Source organism: Aythya marila (assembly GCF_965140915.1).
Source record: "Aythya marila genome assembly, chromosome: 3".
NCBI classification, from domain to species: domain Eukaryota; kingdom Metazoa; phylum Chordata; class Aves; order Anseriformes; family Anatidae; genus Aythya; species Aythya marila.
The window spans coordinates 23623564-23645701 of NC_139044.1; the positions used below are offsets into that span (position 1 = coordinate 23623564).

At 51.3% G+C, this 22138-nt stretch overlaps 1 protein-coding gene across 6 annotated transcripts; it reads left to right on the plus strand.

Moving 5' to 3' along the window:
* Positions 1–1197: 1197 nt before the first annotated feature.
* On the plus strand, positions 1198–19126 carry RD3 (RD3 regulator of GUCY2D). 6 transcript variants are annotated; one of them, XM_082756912.1, is made up of 4 exons: positions 1198–1337; positions 1661–1784; positions 9222–9547; positions 15022–19126. In XM_082756912.1, exons 2-4 carry the CDS (start codon positions 1677–1679, stop codon positions 15317–15319), a joined length of 732 nt encoding a protein of 243 aa, XP_082613038.1. In that variant the 5' UTR covers positions 1198–1337; positions 1661–1676; the 3' UTR covers positions 15320–19126. The 6 variants fall into 6 exon arrangements, with proteins under 6 accessions (XP_082613038.1, XP_082613042.1, XP_082613041.1 ...); XM_082756915.1 differs by lacking the exon at positions 1198–1337 and adding an exon at positions 8661–9129 and having other exon boundaries at positions 1727–1784; XM_082756914.1 differs by lacking the exons at positions 1198–1337; positions 1661–1784 and adding exons at positions 5714–6137; positions 8519–9129.
* The last annotated feature ends 3012 nt before the right edge of the window (positions 19127–22138 follow it).

The following is a 22138-nucleotide window of genomic DNA, read 5'->3' on the forward strand; positions in this document are numbered from 1 at the left end:
CTCCGTCGTAGCAGTGCAAGTGTAAGATTGATTGACTTCAGCTGCTAAAAAAGGTGTGGGAGAGATGGGTGATCGCTCCTATATCTCCAAAGAAATGCTCCTGAAGATATTTGCCAGCCATCAGTATCCTTAGTTTGTGGCAGGATTTTCCCAGGAATTCACTGTGTTGAAAATGCAACTCCTTTACCTGGTACCTGCGTGTTTCTGAGATGGGGTTTGTTCTGCATTAGTCAGAGATGATGACTTTAGGAATAAGTTTTAATGGATGAAAATATAAAGGTCTTTAGCTGTGTAAGATGACTTTTAATTAAAACTCAACAATCCTGGGTTGAAATGAGCCCACAGAGAACGTTATAAATCTCTGCATGCTGGGTAGTCTGCTGGGCTGGAGTTGAGGCTGAGGACAGACACATAATCCTCCACAAATAATTAGAGCACAAAATGCTTCTAATCTTTGTTAGTCCGGTTGTGTCATTTGATCTAATAATAAACTAGACATTAAAAAAAACACCACCCTCCTCATACATTTTAATTCAGACGGCCATGGACGTCTTTTAACCTGTAATTGTTTCGCTGGGCTGCTTTGAAGCTGACGTTCCTCCTTCCCTCTGTTTCGATTTACGCATGTGCTGCACTGACTTAAGGAGTCCGAATCCCCGCTGTCCTCTGGCTGTGTAAGTCCCAAGGTGTTCGGACATGGGCCCTGACTTACAAACCTTTTCAGCGTGGACTTGACTTTGCACAGACGCTTGGGTTTCACGGGTGCCCCGTGGTGAGGGCTGTCGCACTGCTCTCTCGGGCAGCTCCAGGGCAGTTCTCGCTCCTCTCACCTTACCAACCTCTTCCTAAACATGGGCACCTCGCAGGATCCCCACAGTCTCCATTCCCCACACCTCTCTCATGCCTCTTCGCCAGATGCAGCGCAGCCCTCAGGCACCCCCCACCATCACCAGCTCCTCTCCCACTACCACCTTCACCTCATCCCACCTCCCCAACCACCCCGTGACAGAAGAAGCCCTCAGGACCTCGGCCAGCCGCATTTATTAATCAAACTCATTAACCCCACGAGCGGCCCCGTTCACCGGGCCGTTATTTATCAACACCCCCCTCAGGGCAGCGCCGCCTCAGGGCCCCCGAGCGCTATGGCGGGGTCGCCATGGCAACGGCCGCGCCTCCGCCCGCCTCACGCCGCCGGCAGCGAGCGGCCCGTGGCGGCTCCGCGCAACTTCGGCGCTGCCCTGGCGGAGGAGGAAAAAGAGAAAGAGGAGGAAGAAGAAGAAGAAAAAGAAGAAGAGGAGGAAGAAGAGGGGAGGCTGCCGGCGCCCGGCGGGACGGAGGTGGAGCAGCTCGAAGCGGGGCTGGGGTCGCCACGCGCCCGCTGTGAGGGACGGGGCGGCGGGGACGGGGACGGGGACGGGGACGCTGCCGGGAGGGCTCGGGGGCGGCGAGCTGCGAGCCTTTCCCCTTCATGCGGGCTCAGCCACGAGCTCGGGAGAGCCCTCGCAGTTTTGGGGGCTCTGTGGGGTCTTTAACCCGGTGCCGAAGCCCGCCCGAGGGCAGGGGTGCTGCGTGGCAGGCGGCCGCGGCTGTGTGGGGTCAGGGGGGAGCCCCCGGGCGGTGCCGTGCTGCTGGCAGCACAGCTGTCGCCCCTCGTCACCAGGCCTAATCCGTCCCCGATGCGGGCTGAAGTTTGCCGTGCCAGCTCTGAGGGCTTGACTTCGAGCCGCGTCCTCCTCCGGGCACCCTCCTGGCCCCGGCTGCCCACGCAGGAGCTGCTGCAGAAGGTGAGCCTGGGGGGGGTGGGCAGGGAAGGGCTGGGGCGCTCCCGCGTCTCCCCAAACCTGGGCTCAGCCCTGGTGCCTCTGGGTTATGGGAAGAAGGGGCAGAAAGGTCAGGCACCTGTCCCAGGAGGTGTCTTCGGTGGTAAACCGGGCATTTAGCAACCCCACCTGCTAGATCAGGCAGGCAGATGTGGATTTATGGATGAGCTGACTGCGCTTTGCGTCCATTAATGCTCCCACAGAAGTTAAAATCTGTCTCGAGACAGCGCTGTTCATTGCTGCTGTCTGCAGGCGTGCTGCAAGCAGGGCATGCATGGGCTGCAAAGGGAAAAGTGAGCTTCCCCAGAGCGCTGCTGTGTGTGGTTTCAGAGCCTGTGTGTAAGTGGTTTCTTTAAAGAGAGGCTTAACTTCTCGTACTGTAAGCTCAGCATTCATCCTTTGGATGCTAATTTTGAAACAAAGTGCGTTTTAAGGAATTCCTATCATAAGAACCCAACTTGAACACTAATCTTTGTATTCCCCAGAACAGGGAAAGCTCCCACATAGGTTAACATTTCCTCAGTGAATTGAGGCAGAGTGAGACTTAGAGCCTGTCCTGTAAATATTCTTCCTGATGGATGCTGTAACCACAGTTCATGACGGATCAGAAATGTACAGGTGCCTGTTAAAATGTATTCTGACATTATAATGTGATGTGTTACTCTTGCTTTCTGAGCAGAATCAGGATGGAGAACACACATCTTGCCCACCTATTTTCACAGCACTTAGTCTGGTCTTTGGCACAACATATGAATTAAAAAACAAAACAAAACTACTTCAGTGAATGTGGCAACAGGTGAAATATGCCTTTGGGTCTGAGTTTCAAGCTGTCCCTTTTATATAATTCTATAGCTGTTTGTATCTGCTGTGAACAACAGCATGGGGAATTCCTCGGTTTGTGACGTTAGTGCCCATTTAATAACGTGTAGTTACAGTAAGAGCAGACTAGGGAAGGATGAGCTGGGGATCTCTGAGTTTTATTTTTGAAAACCTTTTATGTTGGAGCCTTGCATCATGCCTGTTGCTGATTTATTGCAGCATTTTGTGGTTTATGTAATTTTAATAACAGGAAAGCTACGTGCCTTTGTTACTTTCTGAACTCTCACTTACATGGCTGGTGAAGAATACTTCGTGTCCCTCTGCCCTCGTTGGAAACCTGACTTTGTAGTCTGCAGAGATCAAAGTGAGATACAGAACTGAAGGTGTGTTTGATCCAGCACAGCAAGATAGCGGTATCTGAGAAAAACATAGGAGTTCTAATAACAAGTTAGGCAAACAGAGCAAATCGGTGTGTTTCCAGCTTCCCGGCTTCGGTAGGCTTAAGTAACAGCCTCGTGTAAGTTGCATATCGCAGTGTTTGTGTGGTTAGTATTAGAAAACATTGTTTAAAAGCATGAGTGGGAATTTGGCACGAATGTAGGCCTGGTTCTCCGCAGATGGAACTCATTTGCGCTGATAAGAAGACAAACTGTAAAATGCTACTATGCTTCGTAAGCAGATTTGGGTTACACCCACCCCTTTGCTTCTGCAGATAACAGGCAGATTATCTCTGTACAGAGTCCCAGCCATTAGTGGAGCTTCAGGCTATTGGGCTCTTCCTTCACTTTTTCTTTAAGATCTGTAGATTGGATTTTCATCTGGAGTTAATCAACACAGCTCTTTTATTTATTGCAGTGAGGCAAATCTGTTTTATATTAGTCCAGCACTACTGAAGATTATGGAGCTGTACCAGTTTGGATCACCTCCCGTTTCTGCTCGTGTTTTGACTAGTGATTGAAAAACACCTTTCTCATTCATACCTGAGCTTGGAGCCCAGCTCATGCTGAATTCATGGTTCTTCACCCCGCAGATACAAAATGCACCAGATACCTGTTTTCTAAAAGATTGTAGCCCTGAGAAGGGATTACAAATGACACAAATGCTGGGGAGGTAAAAGCAGTATTTTTAACGTGTCCTCAATTGTAATGAGCCTCATTATTAAAAAATTAAAAATAAAACTAAAAAACTTGAGAGCAACTAGCTGTAGAAAATGTGACATAACCATTGTAGTGTCTTCAGACTCAAGCTTTCTTCTCATAGAAGTGGCACCATATTTATTTCTGTTTCGTCTTGCAGCACCACGTGCTAGGCTCTGGCTGTCCTGTTATGCTGCCTAATGGTGATTTTTCTCAGCGGAGCACGTTCACAAACAGCTCAAGTGACTCATGACTCTATGGCAATTGCACCAGACAAAGAGCCAGGCCACTTCTACGATACTGAAATGTCACGTCTGATGGAGAAAAAATAATATAGGATACAAAAATTAGGCTGTATGCAAGTGCTGGCTGGGGGCTGCAGCACCCTGTCCCATACAGCTCGCTCTCTCACACCACTGCGAGCCTCTTCTGCCTGTCCCTAAACACCTGCAGCCACACAGATGTGACAGCAAATACTGTTTCACTGAAGTCTTGGCTCGATGCCCTGCACTTGTTATTCAAAATGCCCTGCTACCTGAGACGGGGTTGTGGCTTTGGATGTGTTTTAACCGCTGTGAAAATCCTTGGGCTGTAAGTGGCTGGTGTCCGTCAGGAGGAGGACAGGCGTGCTCGTGAAGTGAAATGCCCCTTCTCCTGCTGCGGTTGGCACTTAGGTCCCCGAGCGTCCCTGGGAGTCCTCTCTCCTTATCCTGTGGGTTAGGATGAGGGATGCTGCTGCATTAAAAACATGATATTTGCATGGCTGTTAATCTTCGTTGAAAAGCTCCATGTGCTGCTTTTTCAGCATTAATTGCCTCATAGCAGCTTCGGGAGATAGATGTGGGCTCTCAGGCTGAGGCTGTAGTAATTTCCACTGAGATTACAATGGCGCAGCAAGTAGCTGTAAACACGGACCCTCCCATGTTGCTGAACAATAAGGCAGCCTCCAGCCAGATAGGAAATAGGGTTCTTTGGGCCCTGCTAAAGTAAAAGTCTCTGTATGGAGAGGGTAACAACATGAAACTGCAGAAAAGCAACAGAGCAGAAGTTCTTACAGAGTTCAGGTGGGCTACACAAATAAAGCTGGGAAGGTGTTGGCAGCAGTTTCTTGGTTAGAACTTGCTGAGATCCTTCGCTTAGAGCAAAGTTAAATATCCTTTTCATGGGAGAAACAGCACTGGGGTTCATCTGTGACACTGTCCCTGCTCGGTATCTCATGCAGGTATGGGCAGCAGCACAGCCACGGCCGCAGATTCTGCACAAAAGCTGGTTAAATGCTGCCTCGGGTAGCGCCTGGGGACCTCAGAGCTGGCTGTAGTCAAACCAGCTTTAACCCACCTCTGTGCTGCAGTCCAGAGAGATGCTTAGATGTCCTTGCTGTCCAGAGGACACTGAGCTTCTGGCTTTTCTGGATAACATAATTCAATCTTTACCAAAGAAGCAAATTAAAAAATAATTAATTGTAGTAGCTTGCTCCACTGTTTCACATTCCGTTTTCCCTGTAGCTGCATCTCCTTAAAAAAGCACAATCATAAGCACAGCTTGGGGATGGGCCTTGCCCCTCTTCTTCCAGAAATCATTTTCCTTGTAACCCTCTGATCTGCCACGTGGAGAGAGGTTGGGTGGGCATCCTGCATGAACAAACCCCATCTCCCTGCTCTGTGACTCCAGTCGTAAGAAGCTGCCACCCATGAGATGGGAGGGAAGGCATTTCCCTGCTCCTCAGCCTGGTTTGTCAGTACGCTTTGCCTGGGTGACAGTGGATTTCCCAGGACTATCTATAGCCAGCAGAGTGACAGCTTTTCCACTGATGTCACCCAACCTTGGATTAGGCTCCTACCCGTCCAGCCCCTTAAGTCCTGTCTCACTGTGCTCTGACACGACTGCTGAGAGTCACTAGGGACTGTCAGCGGTCCTCCTGGAGCGGCAGACTGTAAAGGCAAAGCACAGGAGAGTTATCAAGCTGAGAACACAGCTTTATAGAGACAAACTACATTCTCACTTTGTCATAAATGAGCATTTCCCACCCTCTGGCCTCTCCTTTCCTGTTTTGGAGGGCTGTGGAAGCTGGGAACCAGGAGGAGTGTTAATGGAAAGGAATTTTATTTTATTTTATATTCAGAAGTTTGTTTTCTAGCACAGCAGGTCCTGCTGATTGACTCACGGTTTACCGGAGAGCAGCCCTGCTGTAACAAGTCCTAGCAGGTGGTGATCTGGCCTGCAAGAGCCGAAAGGAGGCCGATATCTGTCAGGTTGCAGGAGCAGCCTCCAGCTGGCAGAAGAATAGCCAGAGATCAAGCTATGGAAACATTCCCTTTTCTACTAAAAGAGCCAGGAAAACCTGAAATCCTGTTATGGGAAGGTGAGAGACCCAACGAGGCCTGGGGATGCCGATACTTGTGCTGATTCTTTGGTACGTTCTCTGGAGCAAGAAGAGAAAATCGCAGGGGGAAATATGGGAGAAGGTAAAGAAGGGGAAGATGGGGAGAAATTACACACAACGTGTTGTGGGGAGGGATTGGAGGAAGCTGTAAAGTATGTGGGAAGGAGAGAAATGTAGAGTTGTTGCCAACGTGGAGAACAAAAATGAGATTTGGAGAGGCAGAAAGCTGCTTTAAAGCTGAAAGGAAACTTCTACAGGAAGAAAGTCTGAGGTACTCACTAACAATCCCTAAAAATAGAAGAAAGGCTGCGTGTGAGAGGGAAAGCGAGGTATTCCAGGCTTCAGTGTAACTTAAGGTGAATGGATGCTTAAAATCCTGCAGGGTGCTCGGCCAGGCTTGCAGTAACGGTGTGAGGGAAGGGTTGTCCTGGGGTGGAGTCACCGAGGCAAAGATCTTGAAACCTAGAGCTGCTCCTGGAGTGGGACTGCCATGAACCACTCGGGAATTCTCCTACATAGCACCTGAGGAGCTCCTTGGGTGCAGGACAGCCTGCTACGAGGAGCCAGAAAACTGACCAATTTCAGGGCAAGGAAGGTCTGCATTCAGATGGGGCTGTGCCTCCATCCTTCTTTTAATAATTTTGACGTGAATACTCGCAAAGCTTAAATCTGTCCTTTTCCCCAAAGAAGGTCAGGCTGAAACTTTTGCCATCCCTCGGTTGCCCGCATCCTGCCAACAGTCCTTTGAGCCTTTCTATTAGGAGAGCCATTTCGAGTCATTTAATGATTAGCCTGCATCTGAACTTTAAATTGAAACCAGCAGCTGCAATTAATGGAGCCCATGCTACCTTCTGCAGGCTGCAACAGCCAGTAGGGGAAAGAGTGGAGGCTTGTCAGGCCTGCTAAGTAGAGGTGGCCGGCTTCCAGCTCTCAAAAGGAGGAGGTGATGGATGAGAGAGGGGGAAGGAAACAATCTCATACAAACAAGGCTCCCTTAGGGACAGCCAGCACAAGCTGCCACCGTGCATGAAATGCTTGGACAGGATTTTCCTTCGTTTGAGGGCTGGCCATTTCAGTTGCGGGTGAGATGCTTTTCTTGCTTCATATTGACCTCACGTGGAAGTAGATTTTCCAAATAACATACGGGAGACAAGAGCACACCCAATTTGGAGCCAGTGATATCTGTGTTTCAATATCACCTTTGTTCTTTTCCAAAAACAAGTCCGTTTGTGACCAGTGCTTTATGAAAGCTGTGGGATACTGCGAAGCTTGGGTCTGGCATGCCTTGCTCAAAGTGCCCAAAATGCTCTTCTAACTGACTGTCCTCTGCCATCAGCCAAACAGCTCTCCTCAGGCACAGCTGCTTTATTCAGGGAGCCCTACGGGGTGAAGCAACAAGGTAAAGGCAGTGGGAACACCGCAGGGCCCTGTGAAAGCCAGGAGTAAACTCAGAGCCCACGTCTCCTTGCTCTGCTTCCCAGTTCTCACCAGAAATAAGAACGATACCTTAAGTGGCTAGATACCTGTAAAAGTTCATGATAAATGGCAGTTGTCAGAAAGCTGAGAAATGAGAGCTCTACAATTTGGTACAACAGCTTGTGGCCTGCTCTGCTGCTGCCTTCTGCTACTGATGTGACACATGGGGGTGAGAGCAGTGACAGGCTCTGAGGGTCTTCACCCATAACGCGTAGTGGTGAGCGGAGGCCACCACGTGGCACGATCCGGGCACATTTGGATGGTGGCATCGTGGAGTTGGTGGTGTCAGCACACCCATTCCAGCCTCAGTTCATCCCTCCTGGCAAGCTGGCCAGCAGCAGCGATGATGTGAGGGTGAGAGAGCAGCAAGCTGGAGGCGCCTTGGTGGTGGAAGCAAAGGACAGGACCCGCTGCTCCTCCTCCTGCAGAGCACAGACGCTGGACAGGAGCAGATTGCTTCCAGCAAACGCTGGCTGGGGCTGGGATCACGGGGACAGTCGGAGCTGATGCTCCAGGATGAAAACCAGTCACTGTAGTGATCCCTCGTGTGTGGGCATTGTAAGCTAGCAAAGGAGTTAATGCTCATACACCCCCAGAAGGGTGCATGCAGCCTTACGCACCCAGATCTGTGTCCTCTGGAAGTTTTCAGCCCTTTTATGTCTTTGTTCTGAAGAAACCAGTGTTGCTTGCTGAGAGAGGGGGGATGTTGGACCAGAGAAACTTGTCCTTTGATGCATTTTGGCAAACCTTGTGATTGTAGAAAAGCCTAAGCGTTAAACATTGAAATCCCTTCAAACATGGGACACTGCACAGAGCAGCCAGGTTTGGGGAGCATTTTTCTTTAATGGTGCAACATATTTATGTGACGTGAATGTTTTATGAAGGAGAACGAGGCTACGTGACAACGAGTAGTACAGGTGCGGAAGCAACTGAAGCAGCCTTCTCACCCAGCGCGGATGGTGATGGGACAGCAGCTTAAAAGCATATTTTTCTCCTCTTCTGTCTGTCTGTGTGTCTGTCCCTCAGTAGCGAGGCACTGCCCTCACGTTAACTTGTGACAGCCCGGCCTGACGGCGCTGCTGGCAGGAGCAGCCTCCTGGTGGTCCAGCTGCAGCCTGCCTCGTGCCACTCCTGCTCCCTGGGGCCGGCGGGGGGGGAGCAGCGAGGCACGGAGCGAGCTGCATGAAGAACCAGATGCTGTTCTGCTCCTGTCCTGGCCCTGGTGCCTGCGCTGGGCTCCACTGTGTCGCAGCACAAGTACAATAGTTAATAACTTGGTTCCACGCATTGTCCTCTGGAAGTGGCTGCACAAAGGGGAGTTAATTCTCCTTCGGCTGATCGGCACGGCTCTGCTGTGCCCAAGGTGTGTGTGCCAGCAGGGCTTCTGCTTGCAGAAGCCTCCTTCTGCCTGCAGAAATGTGCCTGAAGCTAGCTAGCAGAGATGTCTCGAGGTGCTCAGCACCGCTGAGTTCTTCTAACCCAGCAGCGCTTCCAGGTGAACAACGGGCTCGAGGGGTGTGTGGGGGAGAAAGTTCTCAGCTGTGCTGGTGATGGCACTGTTTTTTTTCTCTCCCTGCCTGCCCCCAGTTTGTTCCCAGTGAAGGCACGCAGGGCGCCATGTCGCTGGCCTCCTGGTTCAGGTGGAACGAGCCCCCCAGCCGCATTTCCCAGAGGAACCCCGCCGAGATGGTGGTCGAGACGCTGATGATGGAGCTGAGCTGGCAGCTGAAGCAGGCGGAGAAGCAGCAGCGGGAGCGGGAGAATGAGTATCGCAAGATCAAGACTGGGGTGGACTACGGCTGGCTGGTCAGCTATCCAAAGCAGAGCTATGACATCAGCCCGGGAGAGAGGCTGCAGCTGGAGGATATGTGCACCAAAATACACCCCTCCTACTGTGGGCCTGTCATTCTCAGGTACGGTGACAGATCTGATGATATTGACCTTCCCCTTCCCCTCTTTGTGGCACGGGAGGGGGGAGCAGGAGGTTTTAGGACCGACGGAGCGAAGCCCCGGAGATAGGCACCTTTCCTCTTTTTGGGGCAGCTGTTCCACGTTTGGGGGCGCTCTGGCCAAGTTCTCCCCAGTTAAAGGCTTCTGGAAACAGCACTTGCCTTGGGTTCGTATAGCTCGGAGCTACGCCGTAAACAAGCCACTAAAACCCCGTGGGGTTCCAAGTAATTTTCAGCATCCCCAGGGCCACCGAGCAAGGCCTGTCTGGCAAACAGGAATTTCCATGAGAGCAGGCTGCAGGCATGGGAGCTGGGAGGCCCCGAGGATCCTAACTGCCTGCAGAAGAGAGCGGTAAGCTGAGCCATGTACAACTTGCTGCTTTTTTTATTTTTTTAACTGGGACAGGTCATGCAAGATGCTGAGTGCTTGTAATTTTTCGATGAATGTCAGTGTGGCTTGTAGTGGTTGTTCCCTCTTGTTCAGGATTCAGGATATGGCTAAGAGCAGATAAACACAACAACACTGAGGGGCCGTGTGTACATAACTGAAAAATCACAAAGCCATCCTGTTAAAAGGCCTCTTAGAAGATGCTCTGGTAGGCGATCACAAACTGCGTGCCTCTATCATTCAGGAGGTGGCATCGTTTGTTCCATACCACGCCGTTTGTGTGGTCAGCAGAGCCCCATGGAGAGAGGAGGCTCGAGTGCCTTTGTTGCTTCAGTGCAGTGGTTGCAAAGGGAATGCCACGGCCACACAAACGGCAGAGCTGGCCTGGGGCAGGGGGCTGTTTGATCTGGGTGCAGTGCAGGAGCTTCTGCAGAAAGAAAAGAAAACGAACAAGGCAAGCAGATCCAGCAGTGCGGGCGATCACAGGACCTGGTGACTAGCCGCTGACTCGCTGTGCCTTGCAGCTTGGAGGCTTTCGGAGCCTGACGTGGTCCTTCTGGCCGTAACTGCCCTATGTGGCTTCTTTTTTCAGTAGTTTGTGGGTTGTTTTTTCCTGGTTTGTTTTTGACCATGTAAACTTTTAGCGTTTGTGGCAGAGTTCCACATCTGAGCTGTGACTTTGCTGTGGAAAACTGTGTTTTGCTTGTCCTAAACTAACAGGCACTGGTTCTATCCGCTAACCCCTTTTCCTGTGTTGGAGAAGTGAACGGTTGATCCCTCTTCTTCCCATTCCTCCTGTCTGAGTGGTCGGTGGTTCAGGAAATGAAAAAGAACGGGGCTTAATGTGCTAGGAGCTGAAAAGGTGCAAGAGAAAAGAAGGAATGAGCAAGCTAGCTAGAAGACAGCCAAAACTAGATCAGTTCTCTTCTCAGAAAGTGAGATAACATGGAAATTTTAATAACTTGCCCCAAACATACAGGATGGGTATGATAGTTAGGAGCTTGACTGAAATCCTCAAACTTCCAATGATGTATTTTAATCACAAGGTCACCACGCTTCTGATGTTTCTTCCTGAAATACCCTGTGACTTTGCAAAATGTAGCATTTTAGAAAAATCTTCCACCAAAAAAAAATAAAAAAATCTACAAGCCTGGATTTGGAAATTGGGATGCAGAGTTTGTTCTCCGTGTGTTGTTCATGGTCTCCTTTGTGAGATTCTGAGCTAATAGTCAAAGCTAGAACAAAACAGTTTTGTATGAGTTGTCGGAGATGCCACTGCATTCTCCAAAGGAGTAAACAATTTTCCAGATTGTCCTTTTGTGTGGCTACAGTCACATCTACGGAGAGCAGAGCTCCTATGGGTGTGGAAAAGACTGGAGACTTCTTAAGTGGAGTGTTTTTTCCAGGTCCAGTCAGCCTGTCCTGTAAGAGCTGTATTTTGAGTCAGTACAATTTTATTTGAGCCTCTTCAAGTTCTGCATTTGAAGGATTCAAATACCCTTGAAATACCATCACTTCTGCCATCAAATACCTGGAAACTCTGATTCACCTCACTGCAAATGAAGCTGTTCAGGAGTAACTTAGCTTTAGGTGAGTGGCTTGGAGATTGCTGATAATTTAAAATGAAGTGCTGGGGTTGTTTGAAGGGAGTGGCAGTGAGTTTGGTCAGGCTCTTTCTTGAGGATGATCAAGGGACTGGAGCACCTCTCCTCTGAAGGCAGGCTGAGGGACTTGGGGTTGTTCAGCCTGGAGAAGAGAAGGCTCTGGGGAGACCTTAGGAACACGCTTACCTGTAGGCATGTTGTTTAAGTCCAATGACCGGTACTGGATTTAACAGGTCTTTAAAGTTCGGGCTCTACTTAGGAAACTGTTGAACTGGGGACCCACAAAATAAGGTAGGCAAGTGACAGCACGTAAAAATAACAAAAATAAGCATAGTGGCAATACGAGCCAAGCGTAGCCACTCTTAAAATCTAACGGTTGTATGAGGAAACTGAAGGGTCACAACTTAAACAGATTTGTTTGAAGAGTGACCGAAGCACAGCTGGACCAGAGAACCTCCCTGTGTGTGCATGTGCACGCTCCTCGGGTGTCGGTGCTGGCTCAAGGCGGCTTTTGTTGATCATCACGTCTAAGATGTTGATGTTACACTCACACAACGTGTTACAGGTTAGCTCCCAGGAGCATCACAACTTGTTTCACAGACAGACAGGCCTTCTGCTCTGATGAGTAAGGAGCCCTGCTGATGGATTTTCAGATACGGTTGTGCAGTTGCTGGGTTCAGAACTACTCCACGCAGAAGCCAAGGGCGTTCGCCTGCGCTAGAGGGCAGGCAGCCCTTGTGCAATGCTGGGGGCTTGACCCCCCAGCAGCTGTGCGTGGCGTGCTTTTCCCAGCAGTGGTGTGCAGGGCACGGGCCCCACTCCTCAATGGCAGTGCTTTCACGCGCTGCGTGCTCTGGGAAAGCGCCCGTCCATGCTGCTGGGAAGTGTCTCTGGTGTGCAAAACCTTCTGAACTTCGTACGTGGACTGTCCCTGACCCAGGCATGCTGGTCAGCGGGCACTAGCAGAGGGACAGAGTTCATCCCTCTGCGCGGGGAGGAAGGGGCCCCTTGCCCTTCTCTGTCACGGTGACAGTGCCTTTTCTGAGGGTGACTGGCAGACGGGCTTTGGGGTGGCTTTGTTTGGTTTTTAGACTTGCTCAAATCCGTATTAAGCAGCTCATGTGTCAGTCCTAGAGGGCCCAGAGGGAAATGTTAGCTGCAGAGCAGAGCTCACAGCGCGGTTCTCGCTGCCACAGCTAAGCAGAGCGCAAACAGGCAGATGGCTGAGAAGGTGGGAAGTTGCAGACTTCAGAGAACTGCTTCAGCTACATCCACCGGTTAGTAGCACCACGGCGTGACAGAGCTCTGTGCTCAGGGGGTGCGTTTTCTGCAGTACCACCCCTTTTTGTTCTTGTTCCTACAGTTAGGTGCTGCTCCTTGCCGGCACGTGCTGCTGTCCGCTCTGGGGCCACAAGCCAGCAGTGTGACAGCCTCCACCACCAGAGGCTCTGCGGAGGCCTTCTGCGTGCAAAACGAAGAGGATGTACTGGTAGATGGATGTAATGTGACAGCATCGTTCTTTAAAATACACACGGAGGTAAAATAATGGGATGACTCATTCAGTTCACCTCTGCAATGAAAGCCCTCTGAGGATGCTTTCCCCAGTATAACAATGATGGTGCGGACGTGAGTTTTGATGGACTCATCTGTCTAAGTGCCTGAGTAGGATAAAGGGAAAGTGTATTTGTTGTGAGAACTGCATTTGTGGCTCTGTGACAACGCCACTGAAGTGCCTCCTCAGGAGGCAGAAAGGGGGCCTGCAACGTACAGCAAGTCTCTGCCAGCACTGGCGTGGGGAACCCTCAGGATGGGGAGTGATGAGGGCTAGGGCGAGGCAGATCAAGAACACATCCTGAGCAACTGCGATGGCCAGGGAACGTGGTGGTGACTTTGGCAGGCAATCCTCAGGTCCTGGAAGGGGCTGGTACGTCTGCTGATGCTGCTCCCTCAGCACTGTGCAGTGCTGGTCTCTCCACGGCTGTGCACGCTGCTGCCAGTACTTGCTGTGAGAGAACCAGCACAGAAATGCCTGGGCTATAGCACGGTGCTGGGAGAGGTGTCCAACACCAGCCCTCCACAGTGAGGGTCAAAAGGTGTAAACACACAGCGAATCTTTCTGTTACACCTTTGGCTTTCCTTTCTGTCCTTGTTACCTTGGGTGTCCCTCGGTACCATTACCCAGTGCAAGTCCCTAGTGCGTTGAACTCCCTGGTGTACCCCTAGGGCTGATTGGAAATAAAACAAGAGGTGGGATCTTACTGTCTTACTAGGCTTATTTAAATACAATCCCACTGTTTTCCATCATCATTCAGTTCTGTTAGAGAAAAATACCAGCACGCTTACAGACCTTGCACGCTTCAGCTTCCATTAGGTTTAAATACCTGCCTTTTGGTGAAGTTCTAGCTTAGCTCTGTTTTCAGATAGAATTGTTAAGAAGTGAATGCCAATCAGAAGAGCAGCCTCGTTACCCTCTGTCATTAGCGTACGCTCTGAGAGAAGAGCAGGATATCTGCACAGCCAGCACGGGAGCCTCGGGAGCTGGGGGCCAGGCGTCCAGAAGGGAACGCTCGCTTCTCGGCCCAGCCAGGGGCTCACTCAGTGACTCCAAGCCCTGCTCTGCGTCTCATCTTCCTCGCCTGCAAAAGAAACACTGGGAATTGTTCACTTCCCTCATATTGAGCTTAATGAATGTCCAAAATATGTATAAATCTTCTGAGCTCTTTGCTGAGGAGGCACTGGAGTAATGGAGAGCTGTCTAATGAGATCCCGCACTGTGCTGCCAACCCGTGTGTTATCAGCAGAGCCACTGTTATCTTACAGACATCCCCAGGAAGACAAAATGCCATTTCGCCGAAATTTAAATATTGAGAAACAATCAAATGTATAACCAAGAAGTTTTATGGGGTAAGAGTCTGGCTAGTGGCCGCTGGGTAATGCTATGGGGAAAGAGAATATGAAGCATGGGAAGTCCGCTGGGACCTTCCCTGGTTTCTCCTCAGCTTCTGGTAAGCAGCAGTTCAGGCAGCGTTGGAGCACGAATTTGCGTTTGGACAGTCGTGTTTAATCAGCACCAAGGGGGATGTTTTCTGTAAACTCGTCCAGTCATTTTGTTCCTTACGCTGCTGATAGCACCGAGCTCTGATTTAAGAGGGGCTGTGTGAAAGGAGCACTTTCCGTTTCAAATGTGGCACCTTCCAGCTTTGTTTGGTGCTCCTTATTGCTTCTTGTGCCCATGAGACAGAGTGATTCACTGCTTCCTTATATTCTCTGGCTTTCTTGTGATTTGGGAGACCTTGAGCATATCTCCATGGCTCCTCCCTGGTGTTGTGCTTGATCCAAGGAGCCCCGTTTGGCGAGAGCATGCAAGTGCCAAGCCTAGCGCTGCGACTTGGCAGCAAGCCCTGATTTGCTGTTTTTAATCAAAGCTGTGCCCTGACTGCTCGCAGGTTCCGGCAGCTCATTGCTGAATACGAGCCAGAAGTGCAGGAAGTGTCCCGGCTCTTCCGCTCCGTCCTGCAGGAAGTGGCTGAGAAGATCAAAGAGGAGGAAGAGGCCAAGAAGCTGGCCAGGCAGTGGAACACAAAGAACAAAACCAGCCTCTCCCTAACAACGTTTAAATCCCGGTCCAGGATTTCTCCGTTCATCAGCGACATCAAGACCATCTCTGAAGACGTGGAACGGGGCACCCAGCCCACCAGGAGGGTTTGGAGCATGCCCGAATTTCGGAACGCCAAGGATTACTGACTCTGTACTGAACAAGGTTTTTAGACAGTGATCTTTCAAACTCCCGGTTAACCCTTTTTTAGCTCCACCATTTTTCTCTGTTGCAGCTCTCCCTTCCCATCTGTCTCTCCCAGAAGCTGTGACCATAGCAACTGCTGCTGACGCCCGTGGTGTGACAATTTCTGACTAAACATGCTGGCCTTTCCTTTAATTTAGTAGCACTCGGTAACCTTACGGGCAAGGCTCACTTACTGTCTCCTTTTTATTTCTGCTTCCTTGTGGAAAGTGAGTTAGTTCTGTGCTGTCTCTGCTCCCTCTCCCCCCCAGCCTGGATGTGGTTCCCTACTGGAGCTGTTGCCCCGAGCTGGTGAGCGCTGTGGGCTGGAGCTGTCCTGCTGAAGGCAGGGAGGCCGCTTACACAAGTAAGGCTTGCAAGATTTTGGGTTTGGGAGAGTAGAACTGAACCCCCTTTTCCAGCTAAGAACTCTTCTCAGTGCTGCAGCAGACTTCACAGGTAAAGCCCAGCACTGCTCCTGAGCAGCTTTTTGCTGGCAATTAGCAACGCAGCCCAAGCAGAAACAGAGCCAGGCTTTTTGAGAAGGGAGAGCAGCTTTATCCACAGCACCTGGTCTGTGCGTGCTCAGGTTTCTCGGCTGTTTGCTCCCTTGTGCAGGCAGAACCCCTGAACCTTGCCCCTGCAGAGCGGACAGAAGCAGAGCACGCGGGAAACCTCGGTGCTGCATCACAAGCTGTCCTTGCCCCTTGGTGTGCCCTGCCCTGCACCCCAGTAACAAGCCACGGGGCTGAGATTAATGGTTATGGCTAAATCTGAAAGTACTGATATCACCCAGGGGTGAAGGGAATCAGCACTCATCCAGGGCCCTCCTAGCACAGCTCAGATCATTTCGATACGCTGCTGCTGTGAGTGACTGAAGGGCTGTTCCCTCAGTCTTCTCCTGCGCACTCAGCTGAGAGCTCTCCTGTGTCACAGAGTGAGGTGGTACCGTGACAGAAGCAGCTTTAATGCAAACCCAGTAGCCTGTCGGCCAGCACAGTTCTTCTGAGGCCTTGTGTAAACAAAATGCCACTGAGGAGAGAGCTTCTGGGGTCCTAGTTCAGCATCCACAGGGAAAACTCACCAGGAAAGGAAAGGGAGTGTCACAGAGTGACCTTCGTGGGTCCTGTAGAGAAGCCAAGGACTAGGAGGATGCTTTGTGGTGGCCAACAGGAGATGGGGAAGGAAGGAAGAGAGGAATCTCCCTGCGTGACTGGCTTCTGGGGAATCATCCCAGTGGGATCCAGCCTCCTGGAGGGCCCTCTAGCTTTGTTGTTCTTTTGCCTGCTTCCAGCTCCTTTCCCCGGGGATCTTTGCGTCAGCACGTGGCTACTACAGCCAAGATAAAATCCTTTGAAGCCATGCCAACTCTGGGAAGAATTCCAGCACATGAAATTTATCCTAGAGTAGAAATGTGCAGTTTCTTTCAGAGATGGGGGAGGGCAGCATAAAACAAATCAAGATGAGACCCTTCACAGCTCTCTGAAAGTCTGTGGGATTTTGACTCCTTCTCTTGGCTACCCAAGACTGAGCACGAGGTTTCCTACTAGCACCAGGCCGTAGCTTCCAGCCCCTTGGTGAACACTGCCACCAGCACCCCTCCTAGGGCCAGAGCAGAGGCTTATTTCTAATCAAAAACTCAGGGCTTCCAAATAGAGTTTGGGATGGGCTATTCCACCTCCGGGTCACTGAGGGAGATTTAAAGCCTTGTGACAATCAGCTTGGTGGTGTTCAGCTCTCTGTCCCTGTGAAGTCCTGGGATTGTGTATGTGAAGTCAAACAAAGGCTCGATACGCTTGGCGCAGCCTTAGCTGCCTAAAAGCTGTGTGATTTCTGCCAAGGGATCACCACGATTTGCAGAAAACAAATGTTTTGAAAAAAAGTTAGGTCTTGAAAATACATTTGCAAGCCGCGGATGGTACTAAAGGCTGAGATAAGGTCATGAATTTCATGCTATAGCTCTGCAGTCAATTTTTTTTTTTAACTCGCCTATTTTGACACCTTCAGTATTGAGTGCATTAATGGACTGCTGGGAGAGAAAGGCCATTCTGATCCATCACCTCACCCTGTTACCGTACAGCATCTGTGACGTGTGCACTCTTTCCTAGGGAGGATCAGGAGTACCTAACTTCCCTACACCCAGGAAAGCCCCTGAAGGCTGTTCACACACAGCACAGCAGCCTGTGATGGTGCTGCGTCCCTCATTACCAACCTCAGCCAGCAGATAGCAGCTTTACAGTCAGCACAGGGAGACAACTCTGACCTTTGGTCCAAGCCACGCACGCAAGGAGGCCAGGCCAGCAGTGCCTGTGAGAGCTGCCATGCCCCCACTCACCTCTCGTTTCTATTTCCGCAATAAAATGTCACCCAAGCTTTCAGACAGTTTCACTTTCTCCTTGTACCTCTTCTGCAAGCTGCACTGGGTGCACAGGATAAAGGGATGTTCAGGCACCAAGCCCTGAGGTCTATAATCTCACTACAGGCCCCTGAGTACCCCAGGGGTGTCAAACAAACGCTGTGCTCACCCACAGCCAGCTGGTACTGAAGCAGAGCTGGGGAGGGGGCTCAGACGCACTGCTGCACTGTGCTTGTAACGCTTGTTTGTCTTAGCAATGCTGTAGACTGACCTATAAACGATCCTTTGGTCACAGCAACAAATAACTGCCCATTTTGCCTTGTCCTAATTCCCTGTTTTACGTGGCTAGATGAGAATTTTATTTTAAGTCAGGAGCATGCAACTCCTGGTTGCCTCCCCTGCAGCACGGTGGTGCACAGCCCAGAGCGGGCGCCCTGCAGCGCTTTTGGAAGCTCCCCCAGTCAGGCTGCAGCTGCCTGCCCACCCAGCTGGGCTAACGCCTGGCTGAAACAACCCCCCTGCAGCTTGCAGTGTGAGCACCGTGTCCTTACCAGCACCTGCACTACGCTGCCTGCTGCTGTAGGCGTGCTCCTGCGCGGCTCTGAGGGGCTGCGCTGTGCTGTGCCTCTCCTGGCAGCCCAGGGTCTTCACTCCTACAAAGAGCAGAAAGCGAAATAGCAGCACAGCACCATCAGCAACCCCCTGAGTGAACCAAGAATCTCTCCAAATCCTCAGTCTCAAAACTGTTTGAGATTTTGATGTCAGCCCAGAGTATCCGACCCGAAGGGGCTGGCGTTCCTGTCACTGCTCCCCGCTGCAGCGGCAGCCCGCGAGGAGGTGCAGGAGGAGAGCGGTCCCTCGGCGCTACCAGCACGCGGTCAGGCAGCTGGCTCGCCCTGGGGAACGGAGCGCACGTCGCAGGAAATACCTGTCTGCCGAGAGCACCCTGTTTGTACCTTTCCCCGGGGAACCTTAGAGAATTAAAGCAAAGCTGTGAGATGTAAAACAAATTTTCGTGTTTGTTGTCTTTACTGGAAGAAGCAGCACCTGCCCACGCGCAGCCCGGCACCAGAGCGGTGCGAGTTCCCTGCTGCACGCTGTGTGTGTACCAAAGCAGGGAGGCGGGCCTGGGAAGGGCACCAAACCTACACAAAACCCCATCCTCTCTCTACAAGGTACAAACGCAGCCACTTACTTTCTACTTTGCTGCCTCTACAAAGAGCGCCCAAGACTTGAGGTGATAAATTGCTAACACTAACCAACTGCAACGGCCTGAAGTTCTCTGATGCCACGTGGTTTGCAGATACAGCCTTGACTTGAAGCCTTCATCAGTGTGCTTCCAAGCACGTCCCACGTTAATTAGTATTTTCACAAAACGAGAAGATAAAAGCAACAAGAGGGATGTTTTGTCACCAGATCCCTCTGAGTCAAGTCACTCCTATCGGGCTTGTACCCCACCCCAGAGACCAACCCCGCAGCATCAGCAGGTGGCTCAGGGCTCTGTGTGTTAAACGGGAGGAAGCATTTCCCCCACACAACAACTGGCCCTTGTTTTGGCCCCCAAATCCCTCCAGACGCAAGGGGCTGCAGGGTCAGCTCGTTTTTGTGACAGAGGAGGGGCTGCCAAGCCTCGCTCGGTTGCACCCACCCGTGCCAGGCAGAGCCACGAGGTGAGGGCGCCTGTCTCCCCCAGCCCTGCCCTCCGCGTGGCCGGCTCACAAGGGGCCTCTTGTTCCCGCTGCACCCGCGCGAGCCGTGCCAGTGTCCGGCTGGCACCGTGCCGGCCCCGAGCCCACGTCTCCCAGCCACCAGCTGCTCTCTGCGCTCGCAGACAGGGACACCGGTCGCTGGATGAGACCCTAAGGAACAGGGCAGGAAGGCAAGGAGAAGAGCTGCTCCCCCAACCTTGCTCACAGCAGCACTGGGTTGCCCAAAGCAACAGATTGCACCCCATTTACTCTGAAATTATGTTAAATACCCAGCTGGGGCAGCAAACCATGGCAGTGCCATACTCCTCTTTCCGTTGTTTTTTTTTATTCTGGCACTGAAGCCTGATGCTATTTCATGGAGAAGAGCAGAGTGCAAGTGCTGAAGAACTCGGCCCTCCCAGGGCCCTCTCGGCAGCTTGCTCCCGCTGCAGCCAGTACTCGGGAGCAGGACAGGCTGTGCTCTGTTCAAAGCACGGCAGAGAGGGGGAAATGTACAAAGACCGCACTAAATCCATCGGACAGCACTATAAACAACACATAATTAGCTCTTTGCAGGCCAATTAGAGGGTTTGAGAACACGAAAGCGCAAAGCCAGTGTCCAAAGGGGAAAACAGAGGCGGTTTGTGGCAGTCCGGCTGGGCGGCAATGCCACCTGCCGGCAGGCTCCGAGCAGAGCCTAACGGGGAAACGGGCAGCAGCTTCCCTGCGTGCCCCCGTTCCCGCAGAGCAGGGCACCCGACCGAAGGGCAGGGCAGAACAGAAGGCACGCAGAGTGCCCAAACGAGAGCCAAGCTCCCGGACTTACGAGCCGAGGAAGAATTTTGGAAGCCTGTTTCCAAATGAGCACAGCAAAGCCCGGGAGGCCCACGTCTGCCAGCTACGTGAGGCAGAGCTCCATCCGGCGGTCAGGGCCCTGCCTGCACCTCGCCAGCTTCAGCCAGCCTTCGGGGTGACCGCGGGACGAGTTACCTCAGCCTCTCTGACCCTTGGTTTTCTCCTGCACGTAAGGCTCACCCCGTTTTTCCCACTGCAGAGGGAGATGTTTCAGGATGACCGGGAAACTCGAACGTTCCTGCAGCAGGAATTTTTCATCCACGCACACGCCAACAGCGCAGCTTGCCCGAGTTGAACCATTCCCAGCACCAAAGAGGTGCAACTGCAGGCCCTACCCCGCGCTGCAGGATGCTGCACCCTGGCTCAACGGAGACAAGCACTTCCAAGACAAACTGGCATTTATCAGCATTGTGCCATTTTCACCTCTCAATGCATTTGCACAGGCAAAGGAGTCAAGGTGAGGCAAATCACAAAGTCAACACGAGTACCGAGGGACTGCACTGCCCATGAGAACCAGCCGAATCACTTAGTTACTTGCATCCAGCATCCTTTCATGTTTGGGTTTTTGCCTGTTTTCCCTAAGAAGAGAAACATATGAAACTGAGCTCTCCCCTCTCCTGATAACTGTTGAGTCTAGTACCAGCTGAAAGCACCAAATCTCTTTAGGAATACCAGGGTCCTTTCCTGTTTCCTCCCCTTTGCTCACTACACCCAGGAGCTCCAAATGAGCGCCCCCACGGGACAGACGAGAGCCACCCGGGCAGCACACCCCTGTGCCTGCAGCACACAACCAGGGGGCAGCACCAAAGGTTTAAAAGCAAGGGGCACAGGACCCAAGGCACCAAGTCTCATCAGTGGTGCTGCCTGTGTAAATGGGATAGAATACCTAAAAAGGACAGAGCCAAGGAGGAAGGGCACGGCAGCAGCACTTCAGAGAAGTGATCTCCCCCCACCCTGTCCCCAGCAGTGACTCAGTTTGTGGAATTTCTGGTAAAAATAAATAAATCAGTCAAGTTCTGCATGACTCCCAGAATGGAAAATGGTGCAGGGACACGGAGAGTGAGAAGACTGTCACGCACATGAAATGTAGGCTTCATATCTGAAAGACTCATATTATTTAAAATTTTAGCTATAATCTCACCTTGTCCAGCCCAGAAAGCCTCAGTATCCCCCTCCTTACCACCCTGCCTCCCCTCCACAACTTCTGACAGCCACAGCCTCCCTCCAGCCCCATCTCATTCCTCTCCCACTGGTCCAGCCCTCCCCACGACAAGCACTGCTCTGAGGCCTGCTGGCAGGGCTGTCTGCCTGCCATTTGCACATTAGGTCAGCATCCCACGGCGCTGCACGGCTCCCTCACGCAGATCTCTAGATCTGTACCTCACCAGATTCCTCCGCAGCTGTTTCCTTGCTGCCGTAACCTTCACAGCTGGCTCAGCTGCCACAGCGGGAATCTCAAGCACTACTAAGAAGTTACACGAAAAGCAGATTATTTCAAGTAAGTCCCAGGCCTCCAGTCAGTAAAATTCTTTACCAAGTGAGATCTCAGCATTTCCTCTTTCTGACTATCTTCCAAATCTCTACATTCTTTTCTCATAAATTCTCAGAAAACGGAACTGTCTTTACATATAATATAACGTATGGAATGACGAGGATATTAGAATATTTTTTGGAATTAACCTCATTAGGAGAGGTCAGAAGATAAGAGCTGCTTATCTTGGTATGATGCTTTGGCATCCCTAGAAAATAGCAGAAGTAGCATGAATCAAAGCACAGTCCCCATGAAGCTAAGGTGGAGTTGGATTCTTTTGTTTTTCCCTACAGACATTTCCAAACATGGCTTCCAAAAATGCTTCCATCACTACGTTGAAAGTCAAGGAAACTCC

Excerpts from the sequence above, each read along its gene's own strand:
- RD3 (XM_082756912.1), top strand. The coding sequence starts at position 1,677 with ATGCGGGCTGAAGTTTGCCGTGCCAGCTCTGAGGGCTTGACTTCGAGC. Across the intron at positions 1,785-9,221 it reads CGCAGGAGCTGCTGCAGAAG|TTTGTTCCCAGTGAAGGCAC; the intron begins GTGAGCCTGGGG and ends GCCTGCCCCCAG. Across the intron at positions 9,548-15,021 it reads TGTGGGCCTGTCATTCTCAG|GTTCCGGCAGCTCATTGCTG; the intron begins GTACGGTGACAG and ends GACTGCTCGCAG.